Source organism: Acipenser ruthenus, chromosome 3, assembly GCF_902713425.1.
Source record: "Acipenser ruthenus chromosome 3, fAciRut3.2 maternal haplotype, whole genome shotgun sequence".
Lineage (NCBI taxonomy): Eukaryota > Metazoa > Chordata > Actinopteri > Acipenseriformes > Acipenseridae > Acipenser > Acipenser ruthenus.
Genome location: NC_081191.1, coordinates 23,175,952 through 23,194,407, shown reverse-complemented (window position 1 = coordinate 23,194,407; position 18,456 = coordinate 23,175,952). Strand labels below are relative to the sequence as shown.

The following is an 18,456-nucleotide window of genomic DNA, read 5'->3' as shown; positions in this document are numbered from 1 at the left end:
CAGGCGAGATGTACTAGAGAGGCTGGCTTGAAGCTTCTGTTAGCTGGGCAGTCATGGAGAAGCTGTGCAGATAGTTGAGCAATTGGTATTGTTGTATTATATATTTTCTTTATTTATCTTTTGCACTCAAAAGTACATATTACAGTAAATAATGAGGATGGGGGCTTAATTCTTGATTTTTAAAAATATTTTATATACCATTAAAACAAAATACTCATTTATTTTGTACATACTGTATGTGAATATAACTGTAAATACTAATAATGTGTCGAACAGTTAAAACAAAAAAAACATGCAGGAAATATATAGTTGCAAATGTGTTATGAGATAATTTTGAGGTATATGATGCCAACACCTGGTTCATACTTCAGTCTGCAATGTAAACAACTTTTCTTTCACAATGGACATTTACATAAAAGATTTCTGTTACACACCAGCTTACTAATATGTATCGGTAGCTAAATCTGCCAACGGGGAGATTTGATCATAATTTGCAAATATTTTCGCTGCAGCATTATATCTGCTTTCATTTTTATCGAGGAATGAGGCAACCAACAGCAGTCACCTTACAGTTGTGTTAAACCTTGAAGTGACCACCTATCAGAGCACTGGAAACCTGAGAAAGGAGATTTCTAGTTTAAAACAGCTTGCATCTTTGTACCCTAACCACTGGCACTGGAAGAAACTGGCAATGGCTTACATGAACCTGCTTCAGTCTCTGTCTTCCCCATCATCAGTAAGGACTACAGCAACTGAGCCCAAACCACGTCAAGCACAAAGTGGTGGGTCGGAGGAAACGGTTGATGCTAAGGTCACAGCTTGCCCGGCAACATACGGAGAATACAGAAAGATTGTAAAGCCTCAGTGCGGTAAGTCCCATAGAAGAAAAAGCAAACACAGAGGAACAAATCCCATTGAACTGTCAGGGTCATGAAGAGATGAAAGATACCTGGCTAAGGACATGATTATGTTTTGTAAGAGCAAGGTAATGTAATTTGCCTACACATGTTATTGCTTGCTTATTCAACCGGTGGTGGTTTGCAGACACATACCCAGTTTGCCGCATTGTGGTGGTTTTTGGATAGAAACTTCATAGAAATTGGACATTACATGTTGTTAACATGACACATGTAGGACAGAACAAAAGGTGCATAATGTTAGTAACAGCTGTAAAGTACAGCATGTCAACTGTGTTTGCTAATTGAATGTCTACAAGTAATAAGATTAAATTGCTTTTTATTTTTTCAAAATCTAGACTCCTTGTGGCAGGATAGCTTGGGTCTATGACGTCAGACCAGAAATGAAACCATAACAGGCAAGTACTGTGGTGCGAGATGCAAACACACTTGTTTCTTTATTAAAATAAAAAGGTTGAACAAAAACACAAACGCTGATACAAAGCAAAAGGCACAATGGCCAAAAGAAACAAACAGAACACGGAACAAACAAACAAGTGTCGTGCTGGTTTATAACCAGCATGCGTAGCAATTGTTTATATTTACGTTTTTACTCCTCCTCACTACTTATGTTCTGCTTCCGAACACACTAACCTCTTTCTCACCCATGATCACCCTATTTATACACCTGTGGCTTGAGCCTTAAGTAATAATTTATCATGTATTCAATTCATGGCTCCAGCCACATTCCCACGTGTTTTTACAGGGAGGATTTTAACTGCTTCCCTGTCACCACTATTCCACACACACACAAACCCACATCCCCATGCTCACATACCAATATACATTAGCTCCATCATGATACATAACCCAAACTACAAAATAAACCAAAAATACACCCAGGGGCAGGGGTACCCCGTCACATTCCTGTATCATTTTTTTTTAAGCGGAAAATGTGTTAAGTTTGCTGACATTATTTAGAACACAAGGACAGACATACAACGATTAGCTGCAGAGTTGGAAGGTGAATTCCTTTTTAGTTTATGCATTTAAATGCATCAGTGCAACAGGTTTTGATTCATTTTTAAGTTGGAAATGTATATACAAAAGTTATATAATCCTAACTTTCCAGAATTTTACCAACTTCAAAAAGTATTTCCTTCTTGAAAAATGTCAGACGTTTAGTCCGTCCAGCAGGCATGATACTGTAAATTGAATTTTTTTTCTTACAAAAGTCCTTTATACTTGTGTTTAGTATTATATAGTCACTTGTGAATGACAGCTAGCTAGTTCTGTTATATTAAGTGTTGCATGTTTTATATAACATATCCAAATCCTGTTCTACCTGGTCCCCATTACTGTGAAAGTTGTCTTTGACTTCGTCTCTTTATACTTTGAATACTGCTTTTAATTCTATGGTTTTGCCAATAAAGCTCCATTACAGATGATTTCAATTAGAAATTAACATTTTCACTGCCACATTGTTTCAACCTCTGGACCTATCAATGATACAGGACTTTTTTCACATATCCATTTTACTTCATGTTTAAAACCATTCTATCTGGTATGACACACCCTTGTTTATGCCCCCAGGGATACTTTGTTTTTGTTCAATAAAACTGCCATTCTTAGTTAATTTCTGATTGAAGTATTTCAATATGTTGGAGTTGACTTGGGCCAAATTTTATTTCCAGGCTGCTGTTCTGCATGGTCAAGTTCCATCAGTCATCATTTGTCTCTGAAAGAAACAAAAGAGCCCAGGAGGTGATTGATGGGATACTCCGCAGCCTACAACTGAAGAAAGAGACACTTTGTGTTTCACTGTGGGTCCCTGTTATACCAAGAAGTGCCCAATGTAACATAGAAAACATAACTAGAATTATCTTGTAATCAAGTTAAGAGAAGTAGGATACATTACAACAAGCTCCTTTTAAAAGAGCCAAATCTGTGATTTTACGGTGTGACGCATCCATACATAGAAATTAACACATTTTAGTAGCCCTATTACAGAGGATGACCCATTTGTCACGTTATCAAGTGATCATTTACCTTTTCCTGCGTCAGTTGAGCATAATTTTACTACTCTTCTGAAGGCCTATTTGGAAAGTTGTGTTTCTGACCAAGACAGAGAGCTAGGAATTGCAGAGATATTACTCATAAGAACCATTTTCATAAGCTTTTTTGCACTCTTTTTTTTCTTTCTTTGTTGTCTGCTTACTGACTGATTACTGTACCAGCCTTGGCAGTGAGATGTACATTTTCAAAGGTACTCCTCTTAGAATCATGAAGACCATGAAAACCCAGTGTTATTGTCCAATGGTGTCCAGGGACATTGTTACAGCTATTGGGCTCAGGGCCAGAAACATGAGCTATAATGCATTTTACTTTTGTATTGCCTTTTGGATATAAAACAAATAATGTATACCAAAAAAAAAAAATCTAGCAGTTTATACAGAAAATATTGTCATGAAATGTGTATGCATTTTTACATGCTTCTTTTTGGCTTGATAATCAATGTAATATCAGAAGCAAGGCACTTCCTGGAGTGCCATTTTTACACCAACACATACTTGTACTAAAATATATAAGGCCTGTGACCATTTATGTCTGACAATTCTTATGGTCATGTACCTTTTGGTTTCTGGATAATAACAACCAAATGCTTTGAGATATTGGTCACAACTGATGATTAAGTTTGTGTATCGTTGAATAAAAATGAATCTATTGTGGCAGATAAATAAATCAGCATAGGTACTGCTGCCAGACTTTATTAACCAAATGTCTCAAGATTATTACATTTTATTTTATCGATTTCAAAACCTAAAAACATAAAAAATATATATTCTTATGTATTTTAGGTGATGGGAGACCTTGTTGTAGAAAAGTTGAAAGAGGAAAGCCAGGATGCTGAAAATTCCTCCTCTCTGGCCTGTCTACAGTGCTGTCAGGCCCTATGTTTGAGGAGAAGTGGTTTGGCACGATCCGGGAGACAGTCCTGTCTGGAGAAGGGACAGACTGCTGTTGGTAGATGATGGCACTGAAGAGAAAAAATGTAACATTTGTCAAGTACTCAATGGAATAGAAAGTCTGCCATTTTCAGAAATATTTTGCACACCGACAAACATCACTAGAGGAGGTCAAAACCAGTTAGCAACAAATACAAAAAAAAGCTTACTTTTGATGCTGTCCTTTTTTAGCCTGTAATTTTATGACCTTGTACTGTTCTGCAGTTTTTGTTTTTTTCTTTTATTTAATTAAAACTGCCTTTTCAAGCTCTGGTCTTGGGGCCTTTCTTTTTTTAATTCAATTAACCCCATCCATATTTATATTGCTCACCCAGAGTCATGCTGTATGTAGAAAACATTGTGTGAACTTTGTGGAAAATGTAATGTATTGCCAACACAAATACAGTTTGCTACATTTTATTTTCAGTGCTGCTCAAAAATCACATGCAATTTTTGCTCATTATTTTGTGAAAAATAATGTTTTTTAAATGACAGTTTCTTTGTTTTTTTTGTACCATCACTGGTGGCTAACCGAATCTCTGCATTTTAAAGTGGTGGTTTGATTTCCGATCAAACACGGATGTAGTGTGGTGTGGTGCTTCATTGTGATGCTAGTCTTGTCGGTCACAATTACAGAACACTTTTTTTGGGGGACTGAAATGAAAACAACTGTTCTCCCCAGCATTTAGATACTATTTTGGGTAGCACTGTACTCATTTAAATCTAAATATTTTGTTATCCCTCAATAGATAATTCGTTAAGAAAGGCAAAATAATGTAGAAATCCATATCAGTAAATAAGTGCATTAAACCTACAAACAACTGTTTTAACTATTTTGTCAAGCTAAAATATTTACTCAAGAATTAGCTGGGAAATCTTAACCATTTTTGTCAGGTCAGTACATTTATTCCAATTAATAATGACCAGGTGTTCAAAGTAAAGATTAGTTAAGTACCACGTCCTTTTCTTTTTGGTTGGATCAGAAATCTATAAACTTGACAACACTTGCGGTTGGAAGACAGTTTTCAGCTTACCATACTTTTTAGAATGATAGTTGCATAACCGTTAGAAAGAAAACTTAAGATTGACATAATGGCAAATCAAATTCTTATGTTTTCTTGCATAAACCCGTCAGAATCAATATGATCCTCTTTTAGAAACTGGGTGGTGCCTAGTCTATTTGTAGCCCGTATTGTGTCTCACTGACAGGTTGTTTTTCTTTTATGGCAGTCATGTAGACAAAAACAAGGCCTTGGGGTGGCTGCTCATTAACTAATTAGTATTGCATGGCCACTTTATTTCCCATAACATGTTAGATGCCTGATGTAACTTAAAAAAAGATGGTGAGTAAGTAGATTCAAGAAACTGCACAGAGTCCTTTTCTTCAGTCAGTTGTTAGGTTTATTGAAATATGCAGGGAGTCTGGTCCCAGGTACAGGACACAGAATACTCGTTCTTACAATTGTTGCATGACATTAAATACCCTTCTGCATAGGTGTCTCTCTCCTCCTCTTTCTCTGACACTTAACCAATAGAAAAGGTACAACTCATTATCCTGTTGCCATATATTCCATTTTGTGTGAGTGTGTGTATGTGTGTGTGTGTTTGTGTGATCTAGTGTGAAGATCTCTGAACTCAGTGCTTTCTTCAGACCCTGGTGTCACAAAGGTCCATACATCTGGTTTTTGTCATCTTCTTGAGACCTTTTCTCTTTGGATCTCTCTGAAGTCTTAGAGCCTGGCTCTTTGGTCCCCTTGAAAATTAGCTTTATGACCCCGTCATAAACCAGTTGTATTTTCTAAGCAAAAACCTGTTAACTAGTTTTATACCCCAGTGGACTCCCGAAGGGCAAACTTCTTTCATGTCAGGGCTGGAGATCAAAGGACTTGTTTATACAGCCGTGTGCTGCTGGCCAGCCATTTGCTTTGACACAAAATAATCTTAACTTCTCTACCATATTGCAGCCTTCATCTATCACAGCAGTGCTTGCATTTTTGGAACTAACAGTTTTTTCTATCCAATGTTAAATCACTTTTCAGAAAAATAACATGAATACAGCCGTCATTCCTCATGCGTAGCAAACTGCTATTCAATACTTGTTTCATGTTTTCCAACAATGCCTTTTAGTATTTTTTTATCTCTTTAAAATTATGATTAATGCTGAGACTAAAAATGAACTGAGCTGACACCTACACAATTTAAGAGTATATTTATCCATAGGGAATAAATGCTGCTTTTACAAACAGCATTTTGCTGGGTCGACCCCTGGTAAAGCCTGTAAGAGACAACATACAGTTCTGCATTAAGAGCTGGAACTTCCCTAATCTATCTTTCAAAGCTTTTTTTTGCTTCCATTGCTTTACACAACTGATCTCCCCTCCAATATCTTCCCATGTTAGGGGCTTCCACTTTTATTGTAGTTTTTTTGGGGTCATTCAAATGCTACCAATTTGACCTGATTTAACTTGAAAGAACAGTGTAAAAGTCAATTGTGAGTTGGAGTTTGTGTCCTCAGTCTGGAGGTAGACTAGTATGGTAGCTTCTGTGTGAACTCCAAAAAAGACAATAGAATGATGCTGGTATCCAGGAATGCCAGTTTACCTCACTCATAAGAACATAAGAACATAGGAAAGTTTACAAACAAGAGGAGGCCATTCGGCCCATCTTGCTCCTTTGGTTTTAGTAGCTTATTGATCCCAGAATCTCATCAAGCAGCTTCAACAACATTACTGGGGAGTTGGTTTCAGACTCGCACAATTCTCTGTGTAAGAAAAGTGCCTCCTATTTTCTATTCTGAATGCCCCTTTATCTAATCTCCATTTTCGACCCCTGGTCCTTGTTTCTTTTTTCAGGTCAAAAATCACCGCATGGTCTTCTTTGTTCAAGACTGAATAGATTAAATTATTTTAGCTTGTGTATACGACATGCCTTTTAAACCCAGAATAATTATGTCGCTCTTCTTTGCACTCTGCCCAGTTCTGAATGCTGTCTAGATCATTTTGAGTGATTTGTTTAATGTGTTTGCCACTCCTTTTATTTTTGTGTCATCTATAAATTTAACAAATTTAGCAACTTTTATGCAGGACTTTGTCAAAAGCTTTCTGGAAATCTAAATAAACCGTGTCATATGCTTTGCACTTATCCATTGTTGATGTTGCATCCTCAAAAAAATTAAGCAGGTTAGTTGGACACAATCTCCCTTTGCTAAAACCATGCTGACTGTCTCGCAGGATACTGTTACCATATAGGTAATTTTCCATTTTGGATCTTATTATCTCCTCCCTGCTCCAGGGTCACAAACCCACCACGTGTGCCTTGGACCCCCTCCCCACTCGCCTCTTTCAAGCTGCTGCTCCTGCTCTACTCCCCTTCATCTCCTCACTCCTCAACACCTCTCTACTTTCTGGCATCTTTCCCTCTGCCTTCAAAAAAGCCTCTATCACTCCCCTCCTCAAAAAACCTACCCTCGACCCCACCTCCCTCCAGAGCTACCGTCCTGTCTCCCTTCTACCCTTCCTCTCCAAAACCCTCGAGCGGACTGTACACCGCCAGCTCTCTGCTTTCCTGTCCAACCACTCTCTGCTTGACCCTCTCCAATCTGGCTTCCGCTCTGCTCACTCCACTGAAACCGCCCTCCTGTCTGTCACCAACTCACTTAAGTGTGCCTGAGCTGCCTCTCTCTCCTCTGTCCTAATTCTCCTCGACCTCTCTGCTGCCTTTGACACTGTTGATCACTCTATTCTACTATCATCTCTTGCTGACCTGGGGATCTCTGACACTGCTCTGGCCTGGTTCTCCTCCTACCTCTCCAACCGCACTTACCAGGTAACCTGGCGTGGAGCAACCTCCACACCTCACCCACTCTTAACTGGAGTCCCCCAAGGGTCAGTCTTGGGTCCTCTCCTGTTCTCTCTCTACACCCGCTCCCTGGGCCCCCTCATCGCATCCTATGGTTTCTCATACCATTTCTATGCTGATGATGCTCAGATTTTCCTCTCCTTCCCCACCTCTGACTCCACCATCTCCTCCCGTATCTCTACCTGTCTGTCTGCTATTTCCTCCTGGATGCACTCGCATCACCTCAAACTCAACCTCTCTAAATCTGACCTCCTTTTCTTTCCCTCCTCCTCCCCTCCTCTGATCTCTCTATCTCTGTTCCTCTGGAATCTACCACACTCTCTCCCTCTTCCTCCGCTAAGAACCTTGGAGTCACCCTGGACCCCTGCCTCTCTTATTCCCAGCACATCTCCACTCTGGCACACACTTGCCGATTCTTCCTGAGCAACATCCGAAGAATCCGACCCTTCCTCACCAACTATGCTACCCAGCTCCTGGTCCAGGCCCTGGTACTCTCCCGCCTAGACTACTGCAACTCCCTCCTGGCTGGCCTCCCTGCGTCCGCCACCCGTCCGCTCCAGCTCATCCAGAACTCTGCTGTCCGCCTGGTGTTCTCTCTGCCTCGCTTCGCCCACGCTACTCCACTACTCCCCTCGCTCCACTGGCTCCCGATCACCGCTCGCATCCAGTTCAAGACTCTTGTACTAGCCTACAGATGCCTTGACCAGACTGCACCCAGCTACTTCCAGACCCTCATCTCTCCCTACACCCCCACTCGACCTCTCCGCTCCGCCTGCACTAGAAGACTGGCTCTACCTCCGCTACGCTCCCCTGTCTCCCGAGCCCGCTCCTTCTCCACCGCAGTGCTGGAACGACCTTCCTACAGATGTCAGGACTGTCCAGTCCCTGACCACATTCCGGCGCCTCCTTAAGACTCACCTCTTCAAACAGCACCTGTAGAACTCCTCTGTTTGTATCCTGGGACACTATCACCCTTCATTTAAATGTGCTTTATTTTGCTCTTATCTGCCCCCTATTTTACTGCATTTAATCCTGTACTTCAGAATACTGTAATCTGCCAAGTGTTTAACCTGTAGTATTTTGTACTTAATCATATCCTGATGTAACTATCACTATTTAATCATATCCTGATGTAACTATCACTATTATCTGCTGTATTATTGAATTGTGGTTTGTCACACTTGAACAAAAATTATTGTATTTCTTGCTCTTATTGTATTACTTGTATTGTAACACTTGAATGTATTTGTATTTGCTTGCGATTGTAAGTCGCCCTGGATAAGGGCGTCTGCTAAGAAATAAATAATAATAATAATAATAATTATAGTTTCCATAAGTTTACATATAATAGAAGTCAGGCTTATTGGTCTGTAGTTACCTGGTTCGGTTTTGTCTTCCTTTTTGTGGATCGGTATTCTTTTTGCAATTCTCCAGTCTGTCAGTACAACCCCTGAATCTAGAGACTGTTGCATGATCTTGGTTAGCGGTTTATAAATAACTTCTTTCATTTCTTTGAGCACTATTGGGACGATCTCATCCGGCCCAGGGGATTTGTTTATTTTAAGAGCTCCTAGTCCCTTTAACACTTCTGCTTCTGTTATGCTAAAGTTATTTAAGACTGGACAGGAACAGGTAGACATGTGGGGCATGTTGTCCTTTATATACTAAATGATTACTTTGAAAAGTAATCATTTAGTATATTTGCTATTTTTTTCTCTTCGTCTATGATTTTTCCCATTTGTATCTCTTAGACATTTTATCTCCTCTTTTAATGTTTTCTTGCTGTTATAATATTGGAAACAACTTTTTGGAATTGGTTTTAGCCCCCTTAGCAATGCTCATTTCTACCTCTCTTAAAAAGCACTTCAAAAGAGACCATGTTGTAATCTGAGTTCGCTAATGGTTCTCTGACCTCTGTTATAGTTATTCTCTTCGAAATGGAATCCAGTCTACTGCAGCCAGTGCTATTAATCTCTGTCTGTTTTGTCAATTTGTTTACAACCCTGAAGGATGATCCATGGTAGAAAAATAGTGGAGTGCATCCTTTCATGTCAGACTTTTATATTTTTTAGCTAAAGTTTGGGTAGATTCCAATCGGATGGGCTAATGTACACTATGGCAATGTAAGGATACGTGCAAAGTGATGTGTGGCTGAAAAACACTGATATTGCTGGGTCATTCTGTGTCAACCAGAGCTTCCAATCTCAAGATTTTGATTTTGCTTATATTTCATGTAGTGGAAGATACAGGTAAGGTATGAAACCAGGCCAAATATTTAAGCTCAATGATGAAGATTTGCTGAGATATACCCCCTTTTGTGGGGTTTACCTGGCCGCTAGGCAATTTCGATTTTGCAGGCGCAATTGTTTGCACTGCGCCTATTATTACATCAGCCCCTATATCTTCTTCAGAACCGCATGCCCGAATTTGATGAAACTGCCTTGACAATTGGTGCAGTTGTTCACATGCCTTTCATGGTTCGGACATCTGTAATGAGTTCTTTATATATCCTTGTAATATACCTTGATTACACAACTGAAATACAATACATCATCTTATTTCTAGATATATTCAAAGCGAAGAAAGAGACACAAGGAGGCCAAAAACATTGGTGTAGCAGGCATTGAAACCAGGAGAGTGCTGTCTCTTGGTCCTATGAAGTTACATCCCTTATGAAATGCATTTTTACTGGAAATGCAGTATAATTACAGTATAATCCCCTTAAGCACATGGACTCAAATACCATGCATTGATTCTGGTTGTCCCTTTTCACTGCTCACCCTATGATTCTAAAAACAGGTTTTTAGCTTCACCTGCATACAAGTTCAACAAGCCAGGGTTCCACAAATATTCTTATTTATTGTATTGATGATAAAAGGGACAATCAACCCCTTGAGAAAACTGTATTAATGTAAAGGAGCCTACATTATACGCTGTCAGGATAATCCACTGCTGTATTTCTTTGTAACATTTTACAGCATTAGGGAATAACTCTGAATTGCATCAATCAGGTGGTTATCCAGGGATCACCCCTCAAAATAGAAGGCAGATGAAATCCAGTAGCATAAAATGCTCTAATAACATCCAGGGGTGCCTTATCCCAGCAGGTTATAAATTGATCCAATCAACCCCCAATTTAATTAATATTCATATGCCCTATTATATTGGAATGCTTGGAGCTTGATGTTCCTTTGTAAGGTACCATATATATGTAGTTTGTATCTGGATGGGGATAGGGAGCAAATATATATATATATATATATATATATATATATATATATATATATATATATATATATACAGTGCCTTGCAAAAGTATTCCAATTCTCTCATATTACTGAATTACAAATGGTACACTGAAATTTCATTCTGTTTGATATTTTATTTTAAAACACTGAAGCTCAAAATCAATTTTTGTTTTATGTTGGGAAATATTTTTAAGAAAAATAAAAAACTGAAATATCTTGCTTGCATAAGTATTCAACCCCCACACATTAATATTTGGTAGAGCCACCTTTCGCTGCAATAACAGCTTTAAGTCTTTTGGGGTAAGTATGTACCAGCTTTGCACACAGTGTCGGAGTGATTTTGGCCCATTCTTCTTGGCAGATTTGCTCCAGGTTGTTCAGGTTGGTTGGACGACGCTTGTGGACCGCAATTTTCAAATAGTGCCACAGATTCTCAATGGGATTGAGATCAGGACTTTGACTGGGCCACTGTAGGACATTCACCTTTTTGTTCTTGAGCCACTCCAATGTTGCTTTGGCCTTGTGCTTGGGATCGTTGTCCTGCTGAAAGGTGAATTTCCTCCAAGCTTCAGTTTTTTAGCGGACTGAAGCAGGTTCTCTTGCAGTATTTCCCTGTATTTTGCTCCATCCATTCTTCCTTCAATTTTAACAAGATGCCCAGTCCCTGCTGATGAGAAGCATCCCCACAGCATGATGCTGCCACTACCATACTTCACTGTAGGGATGGTATGTCTTGAGGCATGGGCAGTGTTAGGTTTGCGCCATACATAGCGCTTTGAGTTTTGGCCAAAAAACTCTATCTTGGTCTCATCTGACCACAAAACCTTTTCCCACATCGCAGCTGGGTCACTCTCATGCTTTCTGGCAAACTCCAGATGTGCTTTCAGATGGTACTTTTTGAGTAACAGCTTCTTTATTGCCACCCTCCCATACAGGCCAGTGTTATGCAGAGCTCTTGATATGGTTGACTGGTGCACCATTACTCCACTCCCAGCCACTGAACTCTGTAGCTCCTTCAAAGTGATTGTTGGCATCTCTGGCTTCTCTCACAAGTCTACTTCTGTTTGAGCGCTGAGTTTTGAGGGACGGCCTTTTCTTGGCAGTGCCTGGGTGGTGTGATGCAGCTTCCACTTCCTGATTATTGATCCAACTGTGCTCACTGGGATATCCAAACACTTGGATATTATTTTGTACCCTTTACCTAATCTATGCATTTGTATTACTTTATCTCTAACTTCTGTAGAATGCTCTTTGGTCTTCATTTTCCTTCAGATTCACAGCCTGACCAATGATCCTTCAACAGTGGGGTTTTTATCCAGAAAATGTGACAGCAACTTTAATGTTTCACAGGTGGAGGCCAATGGTAAGGTAATTGTGTCCTCTTTAGGGCAATTTCTTTCATCGGTGTAAACTGGGAGCTTCCACAGCACAGGGGTTGAATACTTATGCAAACAAGATATTAAATTTTTTTATTTTTCTTAAAAATATTTCCCAACGTAAAACCAATGTCACCTTACAATAATTGATTTTGAGTTTCAGTGTTTTAAATAAAATATCAAACAGAACGAAATTTCAATGTACCATTTGTTATTCAGTAATATGAGAGAATTGGTCAGGGGTCTGAATACTTTTGCAAGGCACTGTATATATATATATATATATATATATATATATATATATATATATATATATATATATATATATATATATATATATATATTAGGTAACATTAATTAATATTTATCTGCAGAGCAAGCGTGACAAATTACAGCCAGACAAATCTAAAGTTTTCCATTCATTTTTTATTTGTTCTGCTTGTTAAACAACAGTAATGTAAATTCGAACATTGGATTAAGAGTATACATAATTTACTTTGATAGCGTAATTTATCATTGTCTCTAAAGTAATACAGGAGCATCTTGTCTTGAGTAAATATCTGTTAATGAAAATCAAAAAAATGTTCCATATTATTGCCCTATTATATGCTGTAGACCCCATGAGAAAAAAAAATGGATGTTGTAATTATAAAGTGCATGAATATAGTTGCTTATTTTGTTCTCCTTACAACCCCCCCCCCTTTTTTTTTTGTAATGGTGCATACTATTAGCATGAGCACAAGCTGATGTCCATGTCACTTTAATAACCCCCAAGCATGTGACAGCAGCTTTTGTGTAAATGAAATGATCCCCTGGTCTAGGGAACTTTGCTGTGTCAGTGTGATTTGAGAGAGAACATTTTTATATGCGTTACAGCCCCTTGAAACCATCTTGTGGCCCCTCAGGTGTCCCTGGCCCCTAGTTGGAGAACCCCTGTATGAATGGTACATTGCTGAAGTTAATGTGGAATGAGATCTGGTTTGTTAACGAACCGAATTCCAGAACCCCACCTTGGGAATGGTTCTTCTTGTCTGCCCAGTAACATCCCAAAGACATTGTTAAACATGGGTTGTACCCCTTTCCCATAATCACTAAAGAATGACCTCTGACGGGCATTAGAATTGACAAAGTGATGCATCTGTGGCACCCGCTGTGCCCTGGGAGATAGCATGTAGTTGTAATTGTTGATTTGGTGCACTGATGTAACTGGAAGCTTTATGTCCTGGTATCTGCATTCTATAGCTCCTTGGGGTTGTGATTTGGTTGTTGGTCCACTGTAGCCTGACAGTGTGCTGCAGGGTTCAGAATGATGGTTGAAGTCCTGCTGGCTGGTGAACCGAGTTCCTGTTGGACTGACAGGCTCTGTTAGCCACAAATCAGACGCAGCTGAGCAGAAATCTGTCACGGGCTTGGATATGGCATACAGCTGACGGAACTCAACATCAAAAAGCTCCACTATGCACCCAGTTAACAGGACCACGAGGTTTCTGTGCACTTGCCCTGACAGCCAACTGAAACTGAAATGGTAGAAAGAGGTAAATGGCTTTAAAACATTATTTTTATTTAAAGATAAATATTTTAAAGAAGCCTTTCAGAGGATGTGGTTATGTATTTGTCAATTCAAAAGTTACCATATTAGTTTTAGAACTACAGAGTCATGTTGCGGACACTTGTAGATTTTCTACCTTTTTTATGTAAAATGATGACCACCACATTTTGTTACAAATTGCAAATAGTGAATTTTAAATGTGTTCTACCTTCAAGCTTAATTTGCCAAGGAACATGAAAAATACATTTTAATGTATTGTGTTTTTTGTCATGAAGCAAAAAAAAAACACATGTTTAGCACAAAGTTGCATTTCTGAATAATCTTTTTTTTTTTTTTAGTTTTTTTTTAGTGGTGGTGGGGAGTGGGGATCAAATGTGAGATTTGAGAATGCCAATAAGTATTTGTCAATTACAGTCATGTTAAACAGTTCCAATTTAAATGTTCTGTTTAGGTGGCTTTGTGGTTTTCAGTTGCATGTATATGCTGCTAATTTTGGAATGAGTTTCCCTCACAGTACTGGAGTACCACAACACTGTTTTCAGATTGTTTTTGCGTTATTAAGAAAGGTGAAAACCAAAGATCATTATAAATAGAAAGAGACTTGTAAAGTCTGGAGTAGAAGCAAATTTGAAATTGCTGAAAAAAAGAGCACAGGAAAAAAGCATGCCAACAATCAAAGGATAACATTAAAGAAGAAAATCAGGAATATATGTTCTGGTGTTCCTTGCTCTCTAACAATAGAAATGAAATAGGCATTTTCAAATCAGTGGGGATAAATCATGATCTACAAACCTGTATGAACCAGCCAGCACAGAAGTGCAATCAATAATGACAAACTTTTCTTTGATCTGACCCGAGAATTTTCTTCCAGACTTTGCACAATAGACCTCTCCAGACACTGTACGAATCGACATCTTCTGTGAAAGGGAAGGGGGGGGGGGGTGCATTTTGTTATTTTGTTTATGTTTAGGCAGGATGACCAAACTTGGTTTGATTGATAAAACCAGAAAAAACACTCATAAAACAAATCATGACTTAAAGCTTTGTGAATAGAGCCCTAGGTTTCTAAACTGTTATTTAAATAGCACTATGTAAAGACTGATTTTTTTAAAAAAAGAAGAATTTAACATATTAAAATAAAGGGCAGTACTGTAAGATGAGAGCTGTTGATCTGTAGCTTCTCGCACATCTCTGTAAAATGGTGCAGGTTCCTGTGGTCGAGCAGCAGGTAGACCGAGACATTGCGTTTATTAGTTGCTTCAAGCAAGTCGCAGAAAATTTCTACGTCACTGAAAACATCCATCACTATCGCCAGCACCTACAGAATTGCAGAAAGGAATTAAAGACAGAAGTTATATCACAAAACGTACACTTTCAAAGAGGTCAACTCAGTGATTTGATTTATAAAAAATACAAACCTGGGTCAGGACCTTAAAATAAGAGCAACAATCTGATACATGATGGCTATTATCTATATCAGTGGATAGACAGAGAATCATCATCATTATTATTATTAACGCTTTGCTTGTTTTTTTATACTTTAGAATAATTCAGGATTTGCAGATATTTCAATTTAACCAACCCCATGGCAACCGTACTGGTGGAGACAGGAGTGTTCCTTGTGTGCTCTTATACCACTTGAATTGCTTGGTAACTTATTAGCTAAAAAAATCTCATTTAACGTTCATATCCAGCTTATAGTTGAATCAAAGTACGAGGATGTTAACATCATTATGGGACCATCAACTACAAAGGAGTCTCCAACATGTTTCCACAATAGAGTACCACAGCATTTGCATTGTTAATCTGCCTTCAGTATTATTAGCTCTGCTTTTTACTTTGAGTAGGAGTGATCATAAAGCAGATTAATTAAATGCAATAATCTACTACTGTCAAACTGCAGCATTAGTATTGTAATTTTTTGCTTGTGAAGTAAAAACATGACAGATTTTCATTTGCAATATAGAAAACAAACTTTTTCATGTTTTACATTAACCTGGCAACAATTACTGTTAATTACAAAGTAATTAATTAGGTAATTAATTTGTATAGGGCAGCAGTCTGGAGTAGTGGTTAGGGCTTTGGACTCTTGACTGGAGGGTCGTGGGTTCAATCCCCGGTGGAGGACACTGCTGCTGTACCCTTGAGCAAGGTACTTTACCTAGATTGCTCCAGTAAAAACCCAACTGTATAAATGGGTAATTGTATGCAAAAATAATGTGATATCTTGTAACAATTGTAAGTCGCTCTGGATAAGGGTGTCTACTAAGAAATAAATAATAATAATAGGAATTAATAGTATCTAAAATAATTACTGTAACATTATTATTATTATTATTATTATTATTTACTGGCAATAAGGATCAAGTTACGGTTAGGATTCAGTATTAGGGTAATTAAATTAAAAGTAGTGGTAACTGTTGCCTTGTTTTAAAAAAAACAACAACAACACTGTTTTAAAAAATATATAATTTTAACCTAATGAAGGTTTCTAAGTAGAGGAAAAAACGTTTAGTTTTAGGTTCAAAGTTTACATTATATTTTATATTATATTATGCAAAAACATCCCCCCAAAAAACTAAAACAAAACAAACAAAACAATTACCACAGTGGCTTTGTTGATGTACTCCCGTAGAATGTCTTTGATGCTTCTTGAACTGTCTGTCTGAAAATAAACCTCAGCGTTGGGTTTCCCCTTCAGGTAGTATTGTTTATCTTCCATGGGCCAGCCATAATCCAGGACAGGAGCTACACTATCAGAGGCAGTGGGGAAGTAAGTATCAGACCTCACTGAAGGTGCAACGGTCTCCCCTAACCCCTTTTCCTCCTCAGCTTGACTCTCGCTCTCCCACTGATGCTCCCTAACATTTCTCAGTATGTATTCCTTCTCCATAGGGGACAAGAAGTCCACTTCCCCTTCTGCAGCTAGCACCTCATGAAAAGCTGCAGATCCTTTGTCCACCAGGGCATCTGTGGCAAGCCGGGCACTTTCATTGTGGCTCAAATCTACCTCAGAGTGTTTGTAGGATTGGTATTTGACCTCCTGCAGTCGCTTCTTCATCTTGCCTACCGGCTTGGCTCGACCATACCAGTCTCTGTAACGACCGCTGTTTTCCGGATTCATCCCGAAGTTCTGAAATGTTGTGCTTGCACCAGAGCTCACAGGATCTTGAGGGAGCTGCCTATATAAGCACAAACTAGGATGACTGTCGACTTTTATAAGGAGTTGGCTTTTGTTTGAGAAACATCAGGTGAGCGATGCTCTTCAATACACCCTACCTGCAAGGGGATTAGAAGCAGCTGAACAACAGTTATGTAAATTAAGTTGTCAGGTCTGATCAGTGTCGACTGCTTCAAAAAATGTGATTTTTAAACGTTTGGCAGTTGTTCTTGACGAGTCTTAATTATCTTCTGGCATTACACGTTTCTTCCCATGAGTATTTTTAATATTTAAAAAACACACACACACACACACACACACACACAACATCTACCTAAAGTGTATTTCCTAGCTTTTAGTAATAAGTAATAAGAAGCTGCACACATCCTTGAACCAGGTATAAAGTCGGTTTAAACTTAATTAAGTCACTTTGAAAATATTAGAAAAATAGATCGACAGACAAACTATGTTCCCTCTGTCATGCCAACTGCCTCCTGTAACATGATTTCTACCTGAACCAGTAATCCTTGCTCTAGCAAATTTCCTTTATACAATGAGAGATAAAATTCCAATTACTTAAAGTTACTCGTTTATTTTCAGAGGTTTGCACAGTAGTACAACCTGCACTTTATATAAAGTCAGCCAAATGTGCACATTAATTACCAAATTAAACAAGAATACACAGTAACCCAACACAAATGTAAGCTTAATAGAAACAAAAACTGGTAAGCAGTGGTAACTATGGTAATAGAATTATGGTGCGTGGTTCCCTTTCAAATACGAAATATAGAACATAAGAACATAAGAGAGTTTACAAATGAGAGGAGGTCATTCAGCCCATCTTGCTCGTTTGGTTGTTAGTAGCTTATTGATCCCAGAATCTCATCAAGCAGCTTCTTGAAGGTTCCTAGGGTGTCAGCTTCAACAACATTACTGAGTAAATAATGCTGAATGCAAAGTAAGGATTGTGCAATCATAAAACAACCACCAAGTGCCACAGCAATAGGATTTGCCAACACTACTTAATTAAAATGTCTTTATATACAGATTTAGAGAGTGCTTATGCCAAGTAGCAAGGGCATAATTACAGACGTGCTCAAATTTGTTGGTACCCTTACAGCTCATTGAAATAATGCTTCATTCCTCCTGAAAAGTGATGAAATTAAAAGCTATTTTATCATGTATACTTCCATGCCTTTGGTATGTCATAGAATAAAGCAAAGAAGCTGTGAAAAGAGATGAATTATTGCTTATTCTACAAAGATATTCTAAAATGGCCTGGACACATTTGTTGGTACCCCTTAGAAAAGATAATAAATAATTGGATTATAGAGATATTTCAAACTAATTAGTTTCTTTAATTA

General features: G+C 38.5%; 1 protein-coding gene across 1 annotated transcript; it reads right to left on the bottom strand.

The window, feature by feature from the left end:
* Positions 1-12,799: 12,799 nt before the first annotated feature.
* Positions 12,800-17,165, bottom strand: LOC117970943 (protein FAM83A). Its single transcript, XM_034918747.2, has 4 exons — positions 16,538-17,165; positions 15,083-15,250; positions 14,725-14,849; positions 12,800-13,900 (listed from the first exon to the last, which is right to left on the bottom strand). The coding sequence occupies exons 1-4, from the start codon at positions 17,054-17,056 to the stop codon at positions 13,342-13,344; spliced, it is 1,371 nt and encodes a 456-aa protein (XP_034774638.2). The 5' UTR covers positions 17,057-17,165; the 3' UTR covers positions 12,800-13,341.
* Positions 17,166-18,456: the final 1,291 nt, after the last annotated feature.

Excerpts from the sequence above, each read along its gene's own strand:
- LOC117970943 (XM_034918747.2), bottom strand. The coding sequence starts at position 17,056 with ATGAATCCGGAAAACAGCGGTCGTTACAGAGACTGGTATGGTCGAGCC. Across the intron at positions 15,251-16,537 it reads ACATCAACAAAGCCACTGTG|GTGCTGGCGATAGTGATGGA; the intron begins GTAATTGTTTTG and ends GCAATTCTGTAG. Across the intron at positions 13,901-14,724 it reads GTGCTGGCTGGTTCATACAG|TTTCAGTTGGCTGTCAGGGC; the intron begins GTTTGTAGATCA and ends CTACCATTTCAG.